At 38.8% G+C, this 22,092-nt stretch overlaps 1 protein-coding gene across 1 annotated transcript in view; it reads right to left on the reverse strand.

The window, feature by feature from the left end:
- Positions 1-4,690: 4,690 nt before the first annotated feature.
- LOC5565059 (biorientation of chromosomes in cell division protein 1-like 1) overlaps positions 4,691-22,092 on the reverse strand; it is a 30,907-nt gene continuing 13,505 nt past the window's right edge. The window contains exons 3-5 of the mRNA XM_001649363.2: positions 19,046-21,193; positions 5,180-5,287; positions 4,691-5,104 (exon numbers count right to left, since the gene is read on the reverse strand). Of these exons, the coding sequence (XP_001649413.2) occupies positions 4,932-5,104; positions 5,180-5,287; positions 19,046-21,193 (2,429 nt within the window). The 3' untranslated portion in view covers positions 4,691-4,931. The remainder of the gene's footprint in view (positions 5,105-5,179; positions 5,288-19,045; positions 21,194-22,092) is intronic.

The following is a 22,092-nucleotide window of genomic DNA, read 5'->3' on the forward strand; positions in this document are numbered from 1 at the left end:
CTACTACTACCAACCTGCTATGCCTTACGTCGTACATCACTGAGAGTATGAATGTTCGGGCCCAGACGGATGTGATTTACACCGATCTATCTGCGGCATTCGATAAGCTAAACCACGAAATTGCAATCGCCAAACTCGATAGGCTTGGAGTTGGAGGTAGCCTTTTGAGATGGTTCCGCTCTTACCTCACCGATCGTCAATTAGTGGTAGCTTTAGGAGAATATCGATCACCCTGCTTTTACGCGTCATCAGGCATACCACAAGGCAGTCATCTGGGTCCGTTGATTTTCCTTTTGTATTTTAACGACGTACACTTTGTTGTGGAAGGGCGTCGACTGACGTTCGCAGACGACCTAAAAATTTTTCTGCGAATATGCTCAATTGAAGATTGCCGTTATCTCCAGGACCAGATAAACGTCTTCGCTGGATGGTGTGATCTCAACCGACTAGTCGTCAATCCAGCAAAGTGCTCCGTAATCACTTTTTCACGGAAGAAACAGCCGATAATCTTCGAGTATAGCATTTTTGATACGCCAATCGAACGAGTGCAGTGCGTTAAGGATTTGGGTGTTTTGTTGGATTCGCAACTGACATTCTCCCATCATATCGCTTATATTGTCGATAAAGCATCAAGAACGCTTGGCTTCGTCTTTAGAACTGCAAAGAACTTTACCGACATCTATTGCCTGAAAGCGTTATACTGTTCCCTCGTTCGAGCAACATTGGAATATGGGTCTGCGGTCTGGAGTCCGAACTACAACAACGGATGCGAGCGAATCGAATCAGTTCAACGGAGATTTCTTCGTTTTGCACTTCGGAGGCTACCTTGGAGAGACCCTTTACGCCTTCCGAGTTACGAGAGCCGCTGCCAACTGATCGACTTGCAACCTTTGCGAATTCGAAGAGACGTTTGTAGAGCTTTAACCGTCGTCGATACTCTAAACGGAAGAATCGATTGCGAAGCTATCCTGCAACAAATGCATCTGAACGTGCAACCTCGTCCACTGCGGAATAGTTCGATGATGAGGCTTCCATTTCGTCGCACCAATTATGGATTGAGCAATGCTGTTCATGGTCTGCAACGTGTTTTTAATCGTGTGGCGTCGATCTTCGATTTCCATCTGACACGAAATATGCTTCGTCGTAAATTTTCTAGCTTTTTCGCTGGCCGGAGGGACTGAAGACATATTTTAAGTTTGAAATGTTTTACGATCTTGACTTTTTTATATTCAATGTTTTGCCATGTTTGTTTTGTTATATAATATGTATTTTTGTTTTTATTTTTAATATCATTGGGACTATACATAGTCTGTTGATGTAAACCTAAATAAATAAATAAATAAATAAATAAAAATAATTTGTTTCGAAATTGTCCGGGTGGTCTTCTAGTGCCCCTATTAGATAAGAATCAGTCATAGACATACATACCGAATGCTCGCCATGACTCTATGACCAACATTTGTATATGTATAGCCTTAGCTGATGTGGCTTTTCTAATAGGTAGTTCTTTCACTCATTGATTGTCTTCAAAACCTTGTCAAGTATAGAAAATTGATTTTATTTCATTTATTACTACATTGAAGCTACATTGTACTTATTAAGTATTATGTATTATTTTATGTTTTTATCACTATTGATATTGTCAAGGCCAGAATTCCCAGTGAGTGAAGAATTTTATAGTACTAGAACACCATAGAAAATCGCTAAACATTACCTAATCATGGAACGGCTTTTGCTCTATTATTTTAGGTAGATGCTATTGATCTCCCTTTGCTCCTATCCGCAACCCGGTGCACGCGCCCTGTTGGTTTTCGAAAACCTCGTAGAAGATTACAAACCGTCAATGGCGTTCCCAATTACTACCCCACATTGCACATTCGAAGGTCTGATTGTGCTCCTAACCCACCCTCAGTTCGTAATCTTCTCGCCAGCTTGAAATTATATTTTCCCGAAGTGAAAGTAATTTTGATGAGTGATAGCCTAGTGCAGCCTAACTGCATAGTACAGTAGTTTAACCAGAATCTTAAGGTCAGAAGATAAATAACGGGGTTGGTGGTCTGATGGCTACCGCTTCTGCTTCATATGCAGAAGGTCATGGGTTCAATCCCAGGCCCGTCCCTTTCCTCGTACTTTGTAGTTGTATATCTCTCACTTGCTTCTATCTTCCATTCTAAATATATCACACTCAAACTATTCGTTCATAGCAAACGCTAGAACCAGAGACGGACAAGAAACCGTTTCCCTAACGTTTCCTACTTCCACGCGCACGCCTTTCTTACGCCGGATACATAGGCAGTCTGCTAACCACAAAAGCAAACCTCTCTGCCATGCCTTTCCCCCAATCCATACACTCCCGCATGAACTGACGTGGATGCAGTGGAATATACGGTCTACGTGGGAGTCAGTGCAATGCATCATCAATTCCTCCCCCTTCCCCTCATTGGTCTGCATTCTGACGTGGCAGGTGTCATTGTTGCCTAAAAATAGAAGATCACCAGCACTTATACACTGAGGATGCCTGTTAGTCCCAAGCAGTCATTCGGTTGGTTCCTTGTGTAAGTGCAGCTGATCTGGCGATACTGGAGTGCATCTACGGGCGGCCAATCAAGCTCAAGCTCAAGCTCAATCTTAAGGTCAGAAGATAAAATCTAAATTTTGTAATAAAAAGGTTGCCATTGCTTTGAAATTCACTAAACATCTAATCAAAACTACTAACAACAGCGATCAATTATCAAAATTCATCGCTCCCTGGAAAATATAATCCCAAGCCCAGGGTAAAGGTCTTGATGGGTATTGAACTCGCCACCTCTGGAGCGACAGCTACACGCTGGAGCTCTCTCGGCTGTCTCACCATCTTACAATCCTTACTTTACAATTTTCGTAGTAATAATAGGGTTGAAATCATAGCGTGTAAGAAAAGGGAAATTTTAAAAGCAGTAATAAAGAACAGGTGCTCCGCGCAACATTTTTATTTCAAAAAATGCTTCGCGAGCCAAAAAGGCTGAAACCCCTGTCGTAGAACATGATTTTGAAAACCGTTCATTACATAGAGTAAATACTCACCTAGTAAATACCTTACTCAGTTTTTTTTTTAACTTTCTGATGGTGATCTCATAATTCAAAACAAGCGGTGCGCTAATGGTGAAAAACGGGGTCTTCTGACGAAAACAACATTTTTCCTCTGACCCTTAGGTGTCGACCAGGGTAGACGCGAAAATCCTTTGGACTTTGACATTTCATTATTAATAATTGTTATTCCTTCCCGTGCAATTTTCGCTTCGCAATTCGCGTCTACCCTGGCCGCGCCCTAATAAAACTGCACTGAAACTTCAAAGGCACTAATCTCGCGAAGGAAGCATCCAGCACCAATGCACTTCTTACACAGACAAATTAAAGACCTTCATGTCCCTTGCAGTTGCCCAAAATTTTATGGCTCATAAGGTAATCTAGAATGCCGTGAAAAGTGTACTGCGATCTGTCAAGCTTGGGTACCTTTTGCACTACCGAGGGACTAAATGCAGTACTAGAAGTGGTACCCAATCTGAGCCCGAGTGGGACGGACTTGCTTCTTATTTTGGCTGTGTGTACTAGCTGAAAGCTTAAAATAAAAAGACTGTGGGGTTTTAAAATGATGTTGGCAAACGGGAGCACCACCGAAAGCTCGACGCTCTGCTTTTAACGTTACTGGAAAAGTGACGTGTTGGTTTACGCTGTGCCTACTTGATTGCCTGATTCACGATCGGGTGTCATCTTCACATTCTTTGGTTACTATGTTATCCCTAAGCGTTATCATAATGCCACTGGGAGCATAGGGTTACAATAAAGCGGATCAATACCACACAAAGACCAGGAACGTTTGCCTACTATTTCTCCAGTTCAGTGCCTTTTAAAACGCGAGTAAACGGAGGAAAAATATATTTCTTTATAGCTTTATAACTGTTATGAAATTTAATCAGAAGAAAATATTATACATTTCATACGATTGCGCTATGAACGTATCAGCTTGTAGCGTGGTATGAATTTTGCAGTATAGAAGCATAAATTCCATAAAGGTGTCGTATGAAATCTATAAATACCTGCTAAAACATCAAACTATATTTGTATGCATCTCAATTTACTTAAATGTGATTTTCATACCAAAAATTATAATTTTCCATATATATGATTATGCCTTTTGTATTATCTATCCCCTATAGGGGCACAAGTTGGCCATTGTGACGGCAATCTTTGAATTCCGAGATGTTTCACCTTAACCCTCTGTTTCCTATGGTAGCTCCAGACGCTCCAGAGCACCACTGATTTACAGCGAGCTTGAAACTATCCGTATAAGATTATTATTACTATGTATTACTTCACATTGTTTTTGATGAAATATTAAGAATTTATGCAGTATTCATGGTATGTAATTATCACACCCCATTGGTGAAACTGCTCCGACCTCTATTTGCACAAATAAGGCATTCCAGTCATGGCTATTGTTCATTACTAAGCAGAAATGGTATCCATTATACCACTAAACCCCTTGAACAGCGAATCATAGAAATCAAGAAAGTTTTATTCAATATTTGATTTTTTATTGTTTACTCAAATACTTAAAACTACATTCTTAACTCTTAATATTAAGATAGGAAATGTATTTTGTGTTTCTCCACAAACAGCTTGAATTTTAAACAAGAAAAAACCAATAGAGTATGTTGTATTTAGAATAATATTATTTCTACATGGATTAAATTTAAAACAGCTTTACATGAACTAGCATTTGTTCCTTTCCCAGAGAGAGAGGTAGGGGTGGCTCGTTTCACTGCACCGATCAGAAATGCGATCAAGCACGTTTATTCAAGCTATTGCTCATTTTCAACAGTGTTTCGGAATTCTTCCAAAGAAAATGCTATGGAAACTTTGCACATAACCAACTTAGTAGAAGCGTGAAACTAAATGCCAACTTGCTCGCTAGCTCTGGTGCGCGTTCGCGAGTTATAACGCGGTTTGTACAAATCTTCACTGCTGTAGCGCTTGGCCTTGACGATGCCATTGTTGTTGTTTCCGGGCGATCCTTTGCCTTCGGTAATCGGCTTGACGTCGGAAATGTCCACGGTTAGAATTGCTAAAAATGTAAAAGAGAAGTAATATGAAATATTTTTTGAAAATGATCGCCGAATGGCTCTAAGTGTTTAGCTACCTGTACTGGTGATAGGTCCTTTCGGCTTAGGCAATCCTACTCTCCTAGATCTCTTGGCATTAAATAGATTTTGCGTGCTGTTTTTACAAGGTTGAACGGTATCATCGTCTGTAAAAAGATATGTTATTAGAGTGCATGGGGGTTTCCTTAGGGCGATGACATATTGAAAGAGAAGAGAAGTGAAGTGAAGTGTTGGCGAAAAGAGAAGAGAAGAGGTAAAAATGGTATGGCATACTGGGAGCGGTTTCGAAAGAGTTTCAATGCGCTCCTTGTTTTCATTGATTCTGTGCTTCAGCAACAGCATGCTGCCTGCAACCAGAGAGAGAGCGCATGGCTGCTCTATTCGGTTTCTTCTCCTTTCCCATGTCCCATTCGCATCAACAGAGGCCTGTAAAGGCGACTCTGTAGAATGTATCAAGTTTGTTAAAATCATTTCTCATCAAGCAGGAAGACTGCTTCTCGATGGCGTGCGAAGAAATCTACATTCTTTGGATGTGATTCATAACCGTAGTAAACAATCATTTCCTGGTCCATATTATGGATCACTATTTAGAAGTGCTAATATTTGGTATTTAGAATCAACAATCAAGAAAAATGTTTTCCAATGACGAATTCATACTGAATCGAAGCGAACGAGCATGTTTTATGCTATAACATTTGAATTTTACCACCTGTGGGAGCTTATGAATGCTGACGGCACTTCTTACAGAAAACGACCATATAATGATAGCTGTGTGGTACCAAATAAACATTTGTCAAATACACCGTTATTTAGCGGTTGAACATTACAAATGGTAGAAGACAATTAGTATAACATAAGAAAAATATGTTTTACGTAAACGTTTATGTTTTGGGCAAGTTATTCGATGTTGAACGCCAAAGTGATCCGTCACTGTGGGTGATCCGTAAATGCGTGGGCGGAACAACATAAAAATTGGAGAAAAATATAACAGAATAAATAAGAAATTTATAAACGTTTTTCTCAATTAAGAAACAAAAATTTTGAAAATAAAATTTCTCAATTGTACCTTGGCTCTAAGCATTTTTGGAAATTATCTAAAATTTAAAAAAAAACCTCAGAAGCCAATACCGGCATTGGAAGAAGAAAACTGCTATGCAGTTTGAAAGCGCGCACAATTTTAATTAAGGTCTTACTAGTCCAATAGAAAATCAAGTTACTCAGGACTTCGAAAATATTCTCAATCAAGAGAACGTTTTCGAAAATTCCTGGGATACTGATTTGGAAGAAATGAGAACTATTATTAAAAAATTCAAAAATATGAAAGCTCCTGGCAATGATGGAATTTTTTACATCCTCATCAAGAAACTTCCAGAAAGTAGCTTATCATTCTTAGTTGATATTTTTAACAAATGTTTTCAATTAGCATATTTTCCTGACAAATGAAAAAATGCTAGGGTTGTACCAATTTTGAAACCAGACACAAATCCTGCAGAAGCTTCTAGCTATCGTCCAATCAGTTTGCTTTCCTCCATCAGTAAACTTTTTGAAAAAGTCATTTTGAACAGAATGATGGCCCACATCAACGAACATTCATTTTTTGCCAATAAACAGTTCTGATTCCGCCATGGACATTCGACCACTTATCAACTTTTACGTGTAACAAATTTGATTCGTTCCAACAAATCTGAAGGCTATTCTACTGGTCTTGCTTATCTAGATATAGAAAAAGCATTCGACAGTGTTTGGCACTGAAGGCTTGATCGTAAAATTAAAAAACTTTAATTTTCCAACATACATTGTTAGAATAATTCAAAGTTATCTGTCAAACCGTACATTTAAAGTTAATTATCAGAACTTCAGGTCTGAAAGACTTCCTGTAAGAGCTGGTGTTCCCCAAGGCAGCATTTTGGGACCAATATTATACAATATTTTTACATCTGACTTACCAGAGTCAGGGATGTCAAAAATCTTTGTTTGCGGATGACACAGGCCTCTCCGCCAAAAGACGAAGCCTGCGTGTCATCTGTAGTCGATTGCAAAAAAGTTTGGATATTTTTTCTTCATACTTGCAAAAATGGAAGATTTCTCCTTATGCTTCCAAAACTCAACTAATAATATTCCTACATAAACCAAAAGCTCTTTATTTGAAACCTTCAAGTAGACATGTTGTCACGATGAGAGGGGTTCCAATAAATTTGTCAGATGAAGGTAAGTATCTAGGGCTCATGCAAGATAAGAATTTAACTTTCAAAAATCACATTGAGGTCGTTCAAATCAAATGTAACAAATATGTAAAATGTCTCTATCCCATTATTAATAGAAAATCAAAACTTTGTCTTAAGAACAAGCTTTTGATATGCAAACAAATTTTCAGGCCAACCATGTTGTATGCTGTACCAATATGGACTAGCTGTTGTGATTGTAACCAGGAAAAAAAGCTCTTCAGAGAATTCAAAATAAAATTTTGAAAATGCTTCTGAGGCTTCCTCCTTTGTATAGTACTAATGTGTTACATAGAATATCCAATGTTGAAATATTGGAACAAATGTCAAATAAAATAATTGATAATTTCAGGCAAAAACGTTACAATCTTCTATTGTTTTTCTATCGATTAATGCGTTATATTTTTAGGTTAAGTTAAGTTAAGTAAATTGAAAACGTGTTTTTTCTCTTATAAGCAGGTGAAATCAACTCACCTGTAAAAAATCTGAACTGCTACAGCAAATGAAATGTAATATGTTGTTAATAAAATCTTAAATTTGTTTTACCGAATTAGGATGATAGTGTTGTCTAATAACACAGAACACACAGAAGAAATGAATGTAATGTTTGAAATGATACTAATAAAGAAATTAAAAAAATGATATCTATCAAGCCTACCGAATATTTTTTCAAAAAAAGTTATAATTTTCGAGAGTTTTGAAATTGAATGCCTTTTTCCAATCAAAATTAAATTATTAAACTTCTACTGTTATGAACGAAAAATTCACTTAACACTTCAGTCGTCGCGCTGTTGTATTTTGTACAATACTTTTGAAAAAAAAACTCGCTTTTCGTCCACAACAGCAGTGTGGTGGTTTTGACGGTGGTGAACCGCGCGACGACTGGAAGTTTAAACAATACACTAGTTATAGATATAATATCATGTTTGTATCTATGGAATGAAATAGTATGTTAATTGCATACCTTTTCTACGAGTACTTTAAATGGTTTATGGGAATCTTTTCTAAACTTGAATCATCGATATTATAAACAAGATCACGAATGGTTCCAATTGCAGTTAATTTTTAAGTAAATATTGATTTTCCGAACGGGTAATAATCGATCAAATTTGAGAGCAATTTCCCGCTTTATTAAAGTAAAAGCTATGGTTTTAATGATTGATAACAAATCGACTCTCTTATTTATAAGTCAAGGAACATTGTGCACAACCAGAAAACCATGGTTTTCTTTTTTTTTCTTCGGAATGGCCGAGTGATAATTTTGAGTTGGCTAATTTTATTGTATAAGATCAGTTCAGTGGTACAAAGCAAACATTTTTTATTTCAAATATAAAAAAGAACTTTTTTTGTGTTTGTTAATTTAGTTTACTCCCAACTGTTTTCATCAGTTCGAAATTCACGCGCAATATTAGTGCTGCCAATAATAGTTCAAATTATATTCAAGCGTTTTCGCGCGTCGAAGCACCACACGAACTGCTTTCACGCTTGACCACACTTTCCATCCCTCTTCGCATCGCTTCAGTATGCCAGGTAAGCGCGATTTTCATACAACATGCATGGAGAGACCTTCAACGCGTACGCTCCTCTTTCACATCCTCGCTTTCTGTCTGTACTAAGTAATATAGTTTGAGATTTTATCAAACATACCTTGTCGATTTTTTATATACCGCATTTACAAGTGATCCACCAGGAGCAAGTTTGTTTTACGTAAGCCATAGTGTTGCACAAAATATCTAGATACAGTGAAACCTCCATGAGTCGACATTGAAGGGACCATCGACTCATGGAAATATCGAGTCATGGAACAGCAATTCTTTGGATGATAGTGTTGCACACAATATTTCACAAAATTTTATTGAACTGGTGCTTGATATTGAATCGTAATCAAGAACTCTAGGAAGATTTCCTGTTTTTAGAGGCGTTTTACAAACAGTTACTTAAGGTTTATCCGATCGAATTGCCCGGAACCCATAATGGCGTTGTTTTGGTTTTGTTTCACATTGGGCTGGATAGATTATTTTAGATAGGTGAGGTTGGGATGGAGAATATTGCTTTTACCTTGAATTTCAATTTTCGATGGAAAATCCATCTGATTTTTTTTCTAATTTAGATGTCAGTATTATCATTCTGTATTTCTGTTTATTTGCTGTCAAATCATCTAACAGCTCTTCAAATCAGCAAAATGGAGTCACATAAAGCCAAGAGTACTCTGAAAATTATACAAGAGTGAATATTCAAACTGATGAAAGTTTAAATCAAAGCCTGAGCTTACATGATCAACTAATCACATTCTTCGACATCTTTTTATCTCGATTCATGAGGAAAATGTATACAGGAAACAAGACAAATAGAAATAAGGAATATATGATTGACGAATTATAATTATTCATGATTGTAATAAAAATGTTGAAAAATATAGATAATTAAAAGAGAGATTAGTGCTGAACAAGCAAAATATTATTCACCCCTGTTCTTGTTTATATTCAAATGCCATTTCGATCGAAAACAGTTTTTCATTTTCGCCAACAATACCAAGTAGGGATTCTTCCACCACATTTAATGATAAAAGATGTTCTGAAGTAGTTATCAACTGGAGAAAGCAATAAAATAATATAGAAAACAAAAATACTGATTACTGTGATGCATCAAAACCCGAACACCTAAGATGATACACATATTCAAATGCTTGCATACGATTGGTTAATCGTTATTTTATTATGCATTACTTTGGGATGATAGCTTTTAGGTTAGAACTTGATAATTTTCACTAAATTTACAATGAATTTAATGAAAATTGAGTTAATTCTGCATCATGTCGTGTCCATAAATCCGCACACATGAATCAAAATCCGGACATTCAAAAAATCGCAGTTGTTCTTAAAAAAAAATAAAAACCATTAAACATACCTTGATGTCACGATACAAAGATTCATGGATTTGTAAAAATAATGTTGTTCCTCTGTTGGATTATACAAAAACATCATAAAACGTAGGTTTTGAAGTCTTCAAAAGATACTTGTGATAAGTGCATCGTTCCCCCAATAATTACACATAATTTACAAACATTTTCAGTTAATACTATTTAAAATCACAACGGTACAACATTCAACGAGTTTTCCAGGTTTTCGAACAATTATGATGTTGTATTTCTTTTTGAACTATGAAAAATTGTATGCTAACACACAGTGTCAGGATTCGAAACCACACATATAAGTATCCGGACAGTCTTTTTTTAGCACAGAATTACATGCATTTCATTAATTTCTTCGAAACTATTGACTTTACCGAGAACAAAATACAAACAAATCACTACAGAACATGAATCACATATGATAAGCACGTAACAAACGCGTGATGAATCGCCGAAACGCGATGGCGCATTGAGTAGAATTTCTTTGGTTATCGTTAATTTTGAAAGCAAACGCTCTTCTGAGCGGAACCGACTTTTGTATTTGTCTTTGTTAATGATTTACAAGACTAACTTGATGTCGATTCATGTTACAATGGTCAACAATAGTTGACATTAATAGTAGGAATAATATTCTCACACTAGGAAGGATATTTAACATTGAAATGATTGAATTTCACCAGAGTGTCCGGATTTTGATTCATCACGGTAACAGTTTATCAATAAATCAGTTGTAATTATGGTAAGTTACAAAAGTTAATTCATTTAATTATAAAATTCCCTATTTGTGGATTTAATTTACTAGCAAACGTTCTGATCCGTGCTCCATTTACGCCAAGAACGAGCGCAGTCATATCATATTCCTCTAGCGTTCACTAGCGTTCTTGCGCGTCGAAGCAGCAAATGATTTCCACAGGTCTCTTTGAACCTCTTCACTTCGCCTTCAGTATACCAGGTAAGCGCGTTTTCCATATAGTTTGCATTGAGAGAGCTTTGACTCTTTTCTCTTCTCTCCTTTTATCCCTTCTCTACTCCTGCAATATGTCATCGCCCTTAGCCTTGTGGTCTAGTCCGCGTCTACAAAGTAAAAGTATGCCGAAGGTGTCTGAGTTTGGTTCCCGGTCGACCAGGGATCTTTCCATAATGGAAAATAGCTTGACTTTTCTGAGCACATAAACTTTTTCATCATAACTTGTCCGTCTTTAAAGAACAGCTCTTCTTTTGTGTTTTACCATGATATGCAATGATTATCTCGTCGTACCACTAACATAGTGATAGCACACTTTACTTTCTTTAAACCGCTGACTGTACTTTCGAGTTCCTGCCCAGCAACTCCAGTCCCTACCTCGTCGTGGTACTGGACGGGGTACGAGCAACCTTAGGGAAGATCGGGTAACCAACCCTGATGGGAACTTTGGTCATATGCTGACAGAGAAGGGGATGGGTTTGCTTCTGCAAATCTGGAGCGTCTGTATTCCATGTTAGGGCCCATTCACAAATTTCTTAACGCTGAAGGGGGTGGGCGGGTGTCCTTGTGATGTTACGGCCCATACAACAGCACTATGGCCCTCCAAACATTTAAGGGGAATGGTCCTCTAGAAATCTAGGGGCTTAGTGCAAAGCCGTAAAAAATCAAGCAATGAATAATCAACAAGAGAATATGAACGAGGACAATCGGCGAAGACCAAAGCGACGTAAAGGGACTAGCGATTGGAAACTCAGTACGAGGAACCGTAATTCTCTCAACTAAATTGGGAGCACACGCTTTTATAGCTATTTAGTGATGGGTGATATGTAGAGGCGCGTGATCGGGTGGTGGTCAAACGATGAGAGAATGTGCAAGTTGAGGATCAACTTCAGCATAAAACGTGCACAACCTTTACTTCGGAAGCATCGATGATGACAAAGACGCTTTTTACGCGCAGCTCGAACGCGAGTATGATAGCTGTCCAAGCCACGACGGCAAAATCATCATAGGAGATATAAACGCTCAGGTTGGACAAGAGGATTAGTTCAGACCGACTAGTCGCGACTATTGGAAAGGTCAGTGCACACCGGCTGACGAACGAAAACAGCTTACGACTAATTGATTTCGCCGCCTCCAAGAATATGACCATTCGTAGCACCTACTTCCAGCACGCCGACCACCTCGAACGTATCCCCGTCTATCGTGACCCTGCTACCTAGGCGATCCCTGTCGAGCTCGACCCCACCAGCTAGCACGTACTTTGTCTTGGACGCATTCACCACCAGTCCAACTTTTGCTGCCTCGCATTTCAGGCGGGTGTCACCTTTTCAATTGTTCGGCCGACAATTTCCATATCATCCATCCATCCATATATCATCTGGCTCTCCGCATAACACATTCTAGCGCAATATTGAACAGGCACGAAAGTACATCACCTTGTCGTAGTCCACGGCGGGATCCAAACGAACTGGAGTATTCGCATGAAACCTTCACACAATTTCCATCGTCGCTCTTATCAGTCTCGTGAGCTTCCCGGGAAAACTGTTCTCGTCCATGATTTTCCATAGCTCCAAGCGGTCGATACTATCGTATGCCGCTTTGAAATCGATGAAAAGGTGATACGTTGAGACCTGGTATTCACGACATTTTTGGAGGATTTGCCGTACAGTAAAGATCTGGTCCGTTGTTGATCGGCCGTCAACGAAGCCGACTTGACAACTTCCCACGAACTCATTTACTACAGGTGACAGACGACGGAAGATGATCTTGGATAATACTTTGTAGGCCGCATTCAGATCAGGTGATCGCTCGAAAGTTCTCACAATCTAACTTGTCGCCTTTCTTGTATATGGGGTATATTACCCCTTCCTTCCACTCCTCCGGTAGCTGTTCTGTTTCCCATTGATTGTGCCTATCAGCTGGTGCAGACAAATGCTTCCACCTTTCGATCACCTTACGCTCGTCCGTCAAAATGCTCTCACTCCTATCCCTGCACATCTCGGCTCGCGGCACGAAGCCGTTGCGGGATGCGAGCTTCTGATAGAACATACGTGTCTCTTGAGACCGGCACAGCTGTTTCATCTCCTCGCACTCCGTCTCCTCCAGGCGGCATTTTTTCTCCCGAAAGAGGCTGGTCTGCTGTTGCCGGTTCCGTCTAAAACGCTCCACGTTCTGTCAGTCCCTTGCTGCAGCATGACCGCCCGCGCTACATTCTTCTCCTCCGGAATCTGCCTACATTCTTCGTCGAACCAATCGTTCCGTCGACTCCGTCCCAAGTACCCGACGTTGCTTTACGCTGCATTGTTGATGGCTGCCTTCACTGATCTCCAGCAGTCCTCAAGAGGGGCTTCATCCAGCTCACTCTCTTCCGGTAATGCAGCTTCAAGGTGCTGCGCGTATGCCGCTGCGACATCCGGTTGCTTGAGCCGCTTTAGGCCATACCGGGGCGGCCGTCGGTACCGTACGTTGTTGACGACGGAGAGTTTTGGGCGCAGTTTAACCATCACCAGATAATAGTCAGAGCCGATGTTAGCTCCACGATAGGTCCTGACGTCGATAATGTCGGAGAAGTGCCGTCCATCAATCAGAACGTGGCCGATTTGTGATTCTGTCTGCTGTAGTGATCTCCAGGTGTATCAGTATGGAAGGCTGTGCTGGAAGTAGGTACTACGGATGGCCTAATCACTGTTCCTATATTCTCTCTTTCTCACCTTCTTATCTGTTGCATCATTGTGATCATTAGTAATATAACGCATGAGCATGCACAATAAGAATAATTTCAGAATTGGATACAATAGCTTCGAAAAGGGTTCTTTAAATATGATAAGGGGTCGTCCATAAATGACGTAGCTTTTTAGGGGGGAGGGGGGTCTTCACGAATTTGTGACGATGTGTTTCGAGGGGGAGGGAGGGGTCCTAGCTAGTGGACGTAGCATTTTAAATCACTTCGGTAAAATAAGAGGCGCTGGAAAATCACATACAATTATTTTTTATCAAACTTGTTATTTTTTACCTATAAAGTTGGGTTACTAAATGATGATTCAGCTTCATAACATTCATATGACAAGATTGAAGAAAATCTAAGAAATTTTAGATTTTCTTGATAAATGCGATCAAACAGATTTCTTTAAAGCTTCAAATAATCATGTAAACATTATTTTTTATTTATGTCCTAATAAATTAATTTATAAATAAACAAATTAAAAGATAAATAAATTATTTAAAAATCAATGCTTTGACGACTTGGATTACTTTGTTAAAGTTTTATTCATATTTTCTGACAAAGCTTTATTTCTTAAAAAAACATATGTTTGTTCTTGCTAATATAACATTAAAACAAGATATTTATTCCGTGATTTATGCTTTCAATGTTGCAGAAGATCTTCACCCTATCAACTCATAAATTTGTTTTGATCAATCAATAATCAATAATCTTGATGAAATAGCCTGGACAATAGGTTCGAGTGTTATCGAAATTGTTCTATCATTCAATTGTCTTAAAAACTCGGTAATTTGAAGAAATATTAGTTTCATTATATAATTGTTTCATATAGGTTGTGCAAGATTATTTCAGTATGGGGAACGATATTGAAGTTTAGCTGACATATTAATAAAGATGAAAAATTTGTATAATAATCGCCTAGTTTCCAAATATTATAAGTGTAATCTTTTATATATCTGGCCACTGATTGCTGAATCGAATTGCATTTGGATAATAATGATAAATATCAATGTCATATTAAGATGTTTCAATAATGTTGATCATTTTCATTGCAATCTATTTTCTAACAAAGAATTTTTTTCTACATTTTCAGTTCTAAACTAGTTTTTTTGTGGTAACAACAGCAAAAGTAGTACAATTCAGCCAACATCTTTAGTTTATTCAAAACTATTTTGCAAATTACTCTTGAGCGCTACTGTATATCAAACAATTATCCGTTAGTTTATCCTTACGTTTCAGTCAGTAATTAATATCAAACTTTGTATTGAACTTCTGAATTCCAATTTTTTGTTTTGACCCAATTGCTAAGGAAAACAAATTAAAAAATGATAGGGGGGGGGTTGCTTGATATGCTACGTATTTTCCAAGGGGGGATATCAGCATTTGTGACGAAATGCTACGAGGGGGGTGGGGGGTGTAAAAAATCAGTGAAAAAATGCTACGTCATTTATGGACGGCCCCTAATTCTGGTCAGGGAAGTATTATCATCAAGTTTAAGAAATTTAATTTACTCTTCATCCGACTTGTGGAAGTGCTTCAAGTGTTTGAAGCAAATATACCGCAGACCCCTGACTCGCATGATAATAGAAGAACGTGATCAGTAGGTTTTGCAAAGAACATAGAACGTATGGAAAGTCCTGAATAATTGACGGACTTTATGGTGAAGATGCATGGAAGCCAAACCTCGATTTTTCAAGAGCATAAATCTAGAGAACCTGATAGCCGTTCGCGCTGAATATTTGAATGATTGGTCACCACCAGGCGATTGACCAGAAAGTTAAATTTTCAGCACAAACGGTTGCCTGGTTCTCTAGAGTTGTGCTCTTAAAAATACCGGGTTTAGCTTCGATTCATCTATACCGTAAAAACAAATTTTCAAACGCTTCAAACTAGCCAAGCGGTACGTTACAGCTCCTGCAAGATGAGATACAATTTGATTTACAGAAAATGGTAACGCCATAGAACAGAGAAATTATCATTTGTTCAATATTTGACATCAAAATCTATTCAAGGTGTCCATAAAAAGAAAAATTCGGTCATCATTTGAATAAATTATTGATTTTTTTAAATTTTCCTTACATAATATTTTTTTACAGTTTAGTTTATTTTGTTATTATTCGGTTACTATTCGGCCTATTCGACCGAATAACGGATTTCATTATTCGGCAGAACGAATTTTCGGCAAAATAAAAAAATCGAGATATTCGGCTCGAATATTCGGCCGGCTGAATATTCGGTACATCTCTAGCGTAGACTATCACGGCCATTACCTATCCCTGTCCCCGGCATTGCCCCACCAAACGCTGCAAAATGAAAATGAAATAAAAGGAGATTTTAGTGTCATCCAGAGTTTCCCGTTTTGCTCAAACATTGGGACTTTTCTTTCATGACACACAAATAGAACAAATAAGTTTTTTAGTAAAAAAAATTTTTGATTATCCAAAAATTACTTTCTAAGCTCAAACATATTCACTTGATTTCTACAAAAAAAATCATGTCACAAAATTTACATCTTATAGCTTTGAACATTGTTTTACAGACAAACAGAATGCAAATTTAAGATTCCTCGTTGGTTTTCTAATGAAAGAAGTTTTGACTGTAATCCAAAATTTTTATTCCTGCCCAAACATGTTCACTGAACTCGTATAATCTAATTTATGCCGAAAAAACTACATGTTATCACTTCATTTGATGTATATGCAAAAAAGTTGAAAACCCCAATGTGATATAAATTTTAGTACATAGTAAAAACCAGGATTTCTTTAAGTTTAAATTTAATTCAAATTTAAATATTTTTAAGTAAATGCTGAGGTTAATCTCGAATTCCTTTAACTTAACTAGTCAAAAATGTTCAAACTACATAAAATCTTGCTCAAGCATGTTCACTGCACTTATACAAGCAAATGTATATCGAAAAATGTCATTTTTTTTTTTTTTTTTTCATTTAACAACATTGCCTCTTAAGAACAATACTCAACAGTTTTTCTTCTTTCTTCTTTATGGCTCTGCATAATGCGGTAAAATCAACATATGTACATAGGAGTCGCATAATAATGAACGCACAATATGTGGTTCGAGTAGACCACAATTTGAGCGCTATTTGATGGTACCTCATTTAGTTAAGAATTTGACCACTAGGTGACACTAGTGTGCATGAAACTTTTGCTTTTTTTTTGCAGATATCTCAGGAGCCTTTCCATTTAGAAAGATTGCGTTTTGGACAAAGTTGTTTAGTAACTCAAGGGCTATCATTGTTTGACCAAGTTTATTCAAAATTTTGCCACCAGGCGGCGCTAGTGAGCATCAAACTTTTATTTTGTAAATATCTCAGGAGCCTGACCACAAAGAAGTTCTGTTTGATCTTTCGACCTTGACGCTTGCATCTACGGGGGCGGGTGATGGGGGCAGGATCAATCGTGTTGCGCGCCGCATATTTATCGTTTACCAAAACGCATCCCTCCCCCATATCCAAACTCCCAGTGTTTACTTGTGGAAGTGCAGAGGACTCCTCGGCTTCCATAAAGCAAGTAACACGTCAACATTTCCCTCCCATCCCCAAATTGACCTGCATTCGGACGCAGCGGGCGCCGATATTGTTTATTATAATAATGAGAGCACCAGTACTTACACATTGAGGATGCTACTGATCCTGAGTAGCGTCTGTTGGTTGCCTGTGTAAGTACAGCTGTTCTTGCAATAACGGAGTAGCATCTGCGGGCGGTCAGTCATGCTCATGCTCATCTCAGGAGCCTGACCACAAAGAAAGATGGCGTTTTCGGCAAAGTTGTTCAGTAGCTTAAGGATTACCATTATTCTGCACAAGAGATTCGAGATTTTGTCACCAGGCGGCGCTAGTGGGCATGAAACTTTTTTTGCGGATACTTCAGGATCCTCAACACTTAGAAAGATGGTGTCTTCGGCAAAGTTGTTCAGTAGCTCTAGGGCTATCATTGTTTTAGCCAATCTCCAATTTCAATGCATGAATAAAGATAGCCTTTGAGTTACTGAACAACTCTGCCGAAGACGCCATCTTGTTAAATGCTAGTGCTGCTGAAATATTTCATGCTCATTGGCATCACCGTATAGTATAATTTATTTATTTTATGTCAGCCCTTGATCTCCTAAACCACTTTGTCGAAGATGGTTTTTCTATATTTAATCTAGATCACGAGGTATTTCATGTTGAATGTGAATATGAAAAACCAAGGGTGTTGTATAAAGTACTCGCGTTACAAAAATTCACGCGACGACCGAAAGGTTAAAATAAAAACTTTTTCGGTAAGATTTGACACGATGCTGATGCAGTTTCAGTTAGCAAAAAATGTATTGGTTTAATCGCTCTACGGGAGATTTGTGCCACCCCATGGAACAGTTTTTTAAAACTGTATAAACCTTGAGGGTGAGATACGTGAAAGAATTTCGAAAATCAGTTAAGTTATCGCTGATATAGCCGATAATCCATTTATAGACGTTTTTGATTCCGGAGCTCCTCGTAACTTTCTTGATACCGAAGCTTCTACTGTTAATAGAGTTGGGTGTTCTGACTGAAAAGTGAAAGCGGTACTACGACAAACATTTGATGACACAAGTACAGAATAGCAGGGCAACGGAGGTGTTGACTATATAACACACTGGACAATTTAGAGAGGGAAGTTTAATTATGTCATTTAATTGCTTAAAACCAATCAACGAGTCCTAGAGAAAGGATTGTATTTGAGGTTAATTCATCGAAATGAGTCTGAAAATATTGGTTGCGTGTCATAACAAAAACTTACTGGACGAGTTAAAGCAAGAATTGTAAACATATTCTTTCTGCATAAAGAGTGATCAATTGGAATGTGCGAAAATCGTGAGCACCATCTGTTGGCATTCCCAGCAAACAAACCAAAAATATCGACGCGACGTTTATGTCCTCAACAAAAACCAGCCTTTTAACTCTGTCATTTGGTACTTCTTCCTATTAAAAAGTTCTACCATACAAAATTCTGTCTTTTGAAATTCTGCTGTCGGTCATTCTGTCTTTTATTTCCCTCCATAGGATCGTATGAATCGTATGTCAACTTTCAAAGTAAAATTACTGCCTACCTGCTTTCATCGCTTGCTTGTCAATCCGTTGCACCGGAAGACACGCCTCGAAATCCACATCCGTGTTGGTCGCAGCGTTGGGAGGCGAACGGGATTGCTTTCTCTTCGATGTTCGCTGTTTGGGTGTTACTGCTTTCTCCACCTCCGTTGTGGCCATTTCAATTGCTGTCACTCGTTCTGACGACGGCACCGCTAGTTCCTGTTTGACATTGTCCTCTTGATCTTTAGTGTCTGACTCAGCGATTGATGGATCGCTTAGGGGTTCGGCCAATTCCACGGTCATTGTTTCATCGTCTTCGTTGTCGGGGAATATATTTCGTACACTCTTTTCGTGGGCGTGAGTTGGCGCCAACGAATACAATCGACTGTCGTTTTGCTTGAAATCATCTGGGACTAAAACTTCGGCAGTTTTGAGCCGCAAGAAATCCAACAGTTTCTCGTTTTCGGCATAAACTTGATCCTCTTCGGGCAGATACAGCAAATCTGTTTCATCATCCAGGCTGCCATTGAGCTTTGGCGCTTTTTGCCTGACCGGCGAGGAAATCATCGGTGCAGAGTTATTTCTGTTGCCGTCGCAAACAAATTCCAGCTCAATTCCTTGATCGTCTTCGCTTCCAGTTTCGTTGATCAGTTTCTTAGCGAGAGCCATCGCTTGCTCTCGCTTCTTTTTCTCTTCTCGCTCGATCTGCCTACGAACTTTCATGAGCTTGCGAGCCTCACTAAAGTTGGATGCGATCTTCGGTTTCCGTACACGGTTTTTAGCGACATCCAAACCTTGCTGTATTTTGTCCATGGTCGTTTCGTCTCCGTGCAGCTGCTTCTCGCCAATCAACAATTCAAGATCCATATTGTCTCCGTTGGTCAGCATTTGGTCCACTATCACTGGCTGAGTGGTCAAAGTGACAAGATCTTCCGGATTGGTTCTGGGAAACATGTGGGGCGCGGATTGCAGTATTTCATCATCATCACCAGCTAGGTTTGAACCAATCACTTGTGCGTTTTGCTCATCACTAGCTTGAATAACCATTGCCAGCTCGGTAGGTTCCAGCACAATCACATCTTCAGCTAAATGGTCCAATGAATCGATTGAATCTGGCAGCAGTTGTTCCACATTCCGTATCTCATCATGATCCGTTTCTCCATTTTTGCCCAATTTCGCCGGCTTATCGAATGAAAAGGCAAATACATCCATGTTGCTGGAGCTTTTGCGATCAGCTTCTTTGGGTGATCTATGAATAGGTTTTTTCGTCTTTTTGTTCGGTTTATGGGAATTCTCTCCCATTTTCAACTTGTTTGGCGATTTTGTCAAAAATTTTGCCAATTTGTCTACCTTTTTCGGGTTATCATGCAGTTGATCCTCATCGAAACCTTCAAAGCTCGAATCCAACGAATCGTTCAGCTGAGGTTGACTATCCTGAGTTCCACCGCTACGTCTGTCTGTATTTTGTGAATCCTTCGAGGAGATCTGAGCAGATTCTCCTGATCGAACCACGCTCTGTCCCGTAGTTTTATAACATTTACCATTTTCAGCTCCATCATTGGAGTCTCTGTCCGTCGATCGTCGCCGTTTTGTTGGTTTTTCGTGTGAACTGTAATGATCATCCTCTTCCTTTCTCTTGTCATGGGTTTTCCTGGAACTTCCACTATTGGAATTGCTGTTTCCGTTCTCATGTTTGCGATCCCGATCGCGATCCGACCTGCGGCTGGTGCTACCGTGCTTCGAAGAACCATGTGATCTTCGGTCATCCCGCGAAGATGATGATCCATGACGGTGCGATGAGGAATGTCGATGGCGATCACTTTCACGTTCTCGTCCACTTCGATGGCGATCTTTTCGCGAGTCACCCTCGGACACGTGATGCTGGACGGCCGCCAAGCTGACGACCTCCACCTGCGATGAGTCCATCTTATCGACATCCGGTGCTGACTGAGTGCTGTGTTCATCATTTAATGGCGTCTTGGCAGAATCGCAGTTGTCGAGGCGATCGCTGGCGTCCAAAGTTTTCTGCTCCAGGGTTGAATCCTCGCAGATTCGCAGTGAACGCTCTGAGTGCGATGAGTTTTCCTCGAACCTGGCCGATGGCAACGGCGACGGTGCATTCTGATGTCGTTCATCCGAGGTGTTCAATGGCTCGTCTTTTTCGTCACCTATTCGGCAATGATTGAAAAGAAGAAAATATTAAGTATATACTGATCAACGTGAATTATATGACAAAAGTCATGTGGTGATTACACGCTGTAAAAAAAAAACAACCGTAAGATCATTTATTCAAATTAGTATGAATTTAACTATTCAGGTCTCTATTAAGAGTCCACAAGCTTAAAGAATCATCCATTTCCAGCTTTATAGACTGCACTAAACTTCAGAACCCTTGTCTTGCTCCGTATGCATCGCAGAATTGACTGCTATACGCATTAAAGCGCATTGGACGAAATATTTAAAGGAAATTCACAGACACCCAGAAGATTTCATGAATATTTTTCAGAATGATTCCGATGTCCAGACGAACTCCATAAAGATTTACGGAATAATTTCGAAAGGAATTTCCGGAACCATTTAAAAGTAACTTTCAGAAGATTCTCAGAAAAAGAAATCAGTAATCAAAGAATCTCATAGGTATTTCTTAAAGTCCCAGAAGGCTGTCCGATAGTTTTCTTGAGGAACACTTTCTGCTAAATTTCTAGAAGAATCACAGAGATTTTTTTTTCAAAGAATCTAAGAAAAAAAATCTCAATAATCACGAAGAAATTTCCGGAAAAAATCCAAACGTATAATCAAAATTATCTCAGGCAGATTTCTTGAAACAATAAATCATGGTGTCTGTAAGAATATAAGAAGGATTTTCTGAAGAGTGCTAGGAGGATTTCCAAACAATTTCAGAGGAATTTTCGGATGACTTTCAGAGAAATTTACTGAAAAATTTCGGAGGGGTTTCCATAAAAAAAATTAGTAGCTTATAATGCAATAATATCTAGGATCTATTAAAACGCTTCGTAAAAGCTACGTGAAATCCATGTAGCTGTTACGCGAAATTCCGATAGAACGG

The sequence above is a fragment of the Aedes aegypti genome, chromosome 1, assembly GCF_002204515.2.
Source record: "Aedes aegypti strain LVP_AGWG chromosome 1, AaegL5.0 Primary Assembly, whole genome shotgun sequence".
NCBI lineage: Eukaryota > Metazoa > Arthropoda > Insecta > Diptera > Culicidae > Aedes > Aedes aegypti.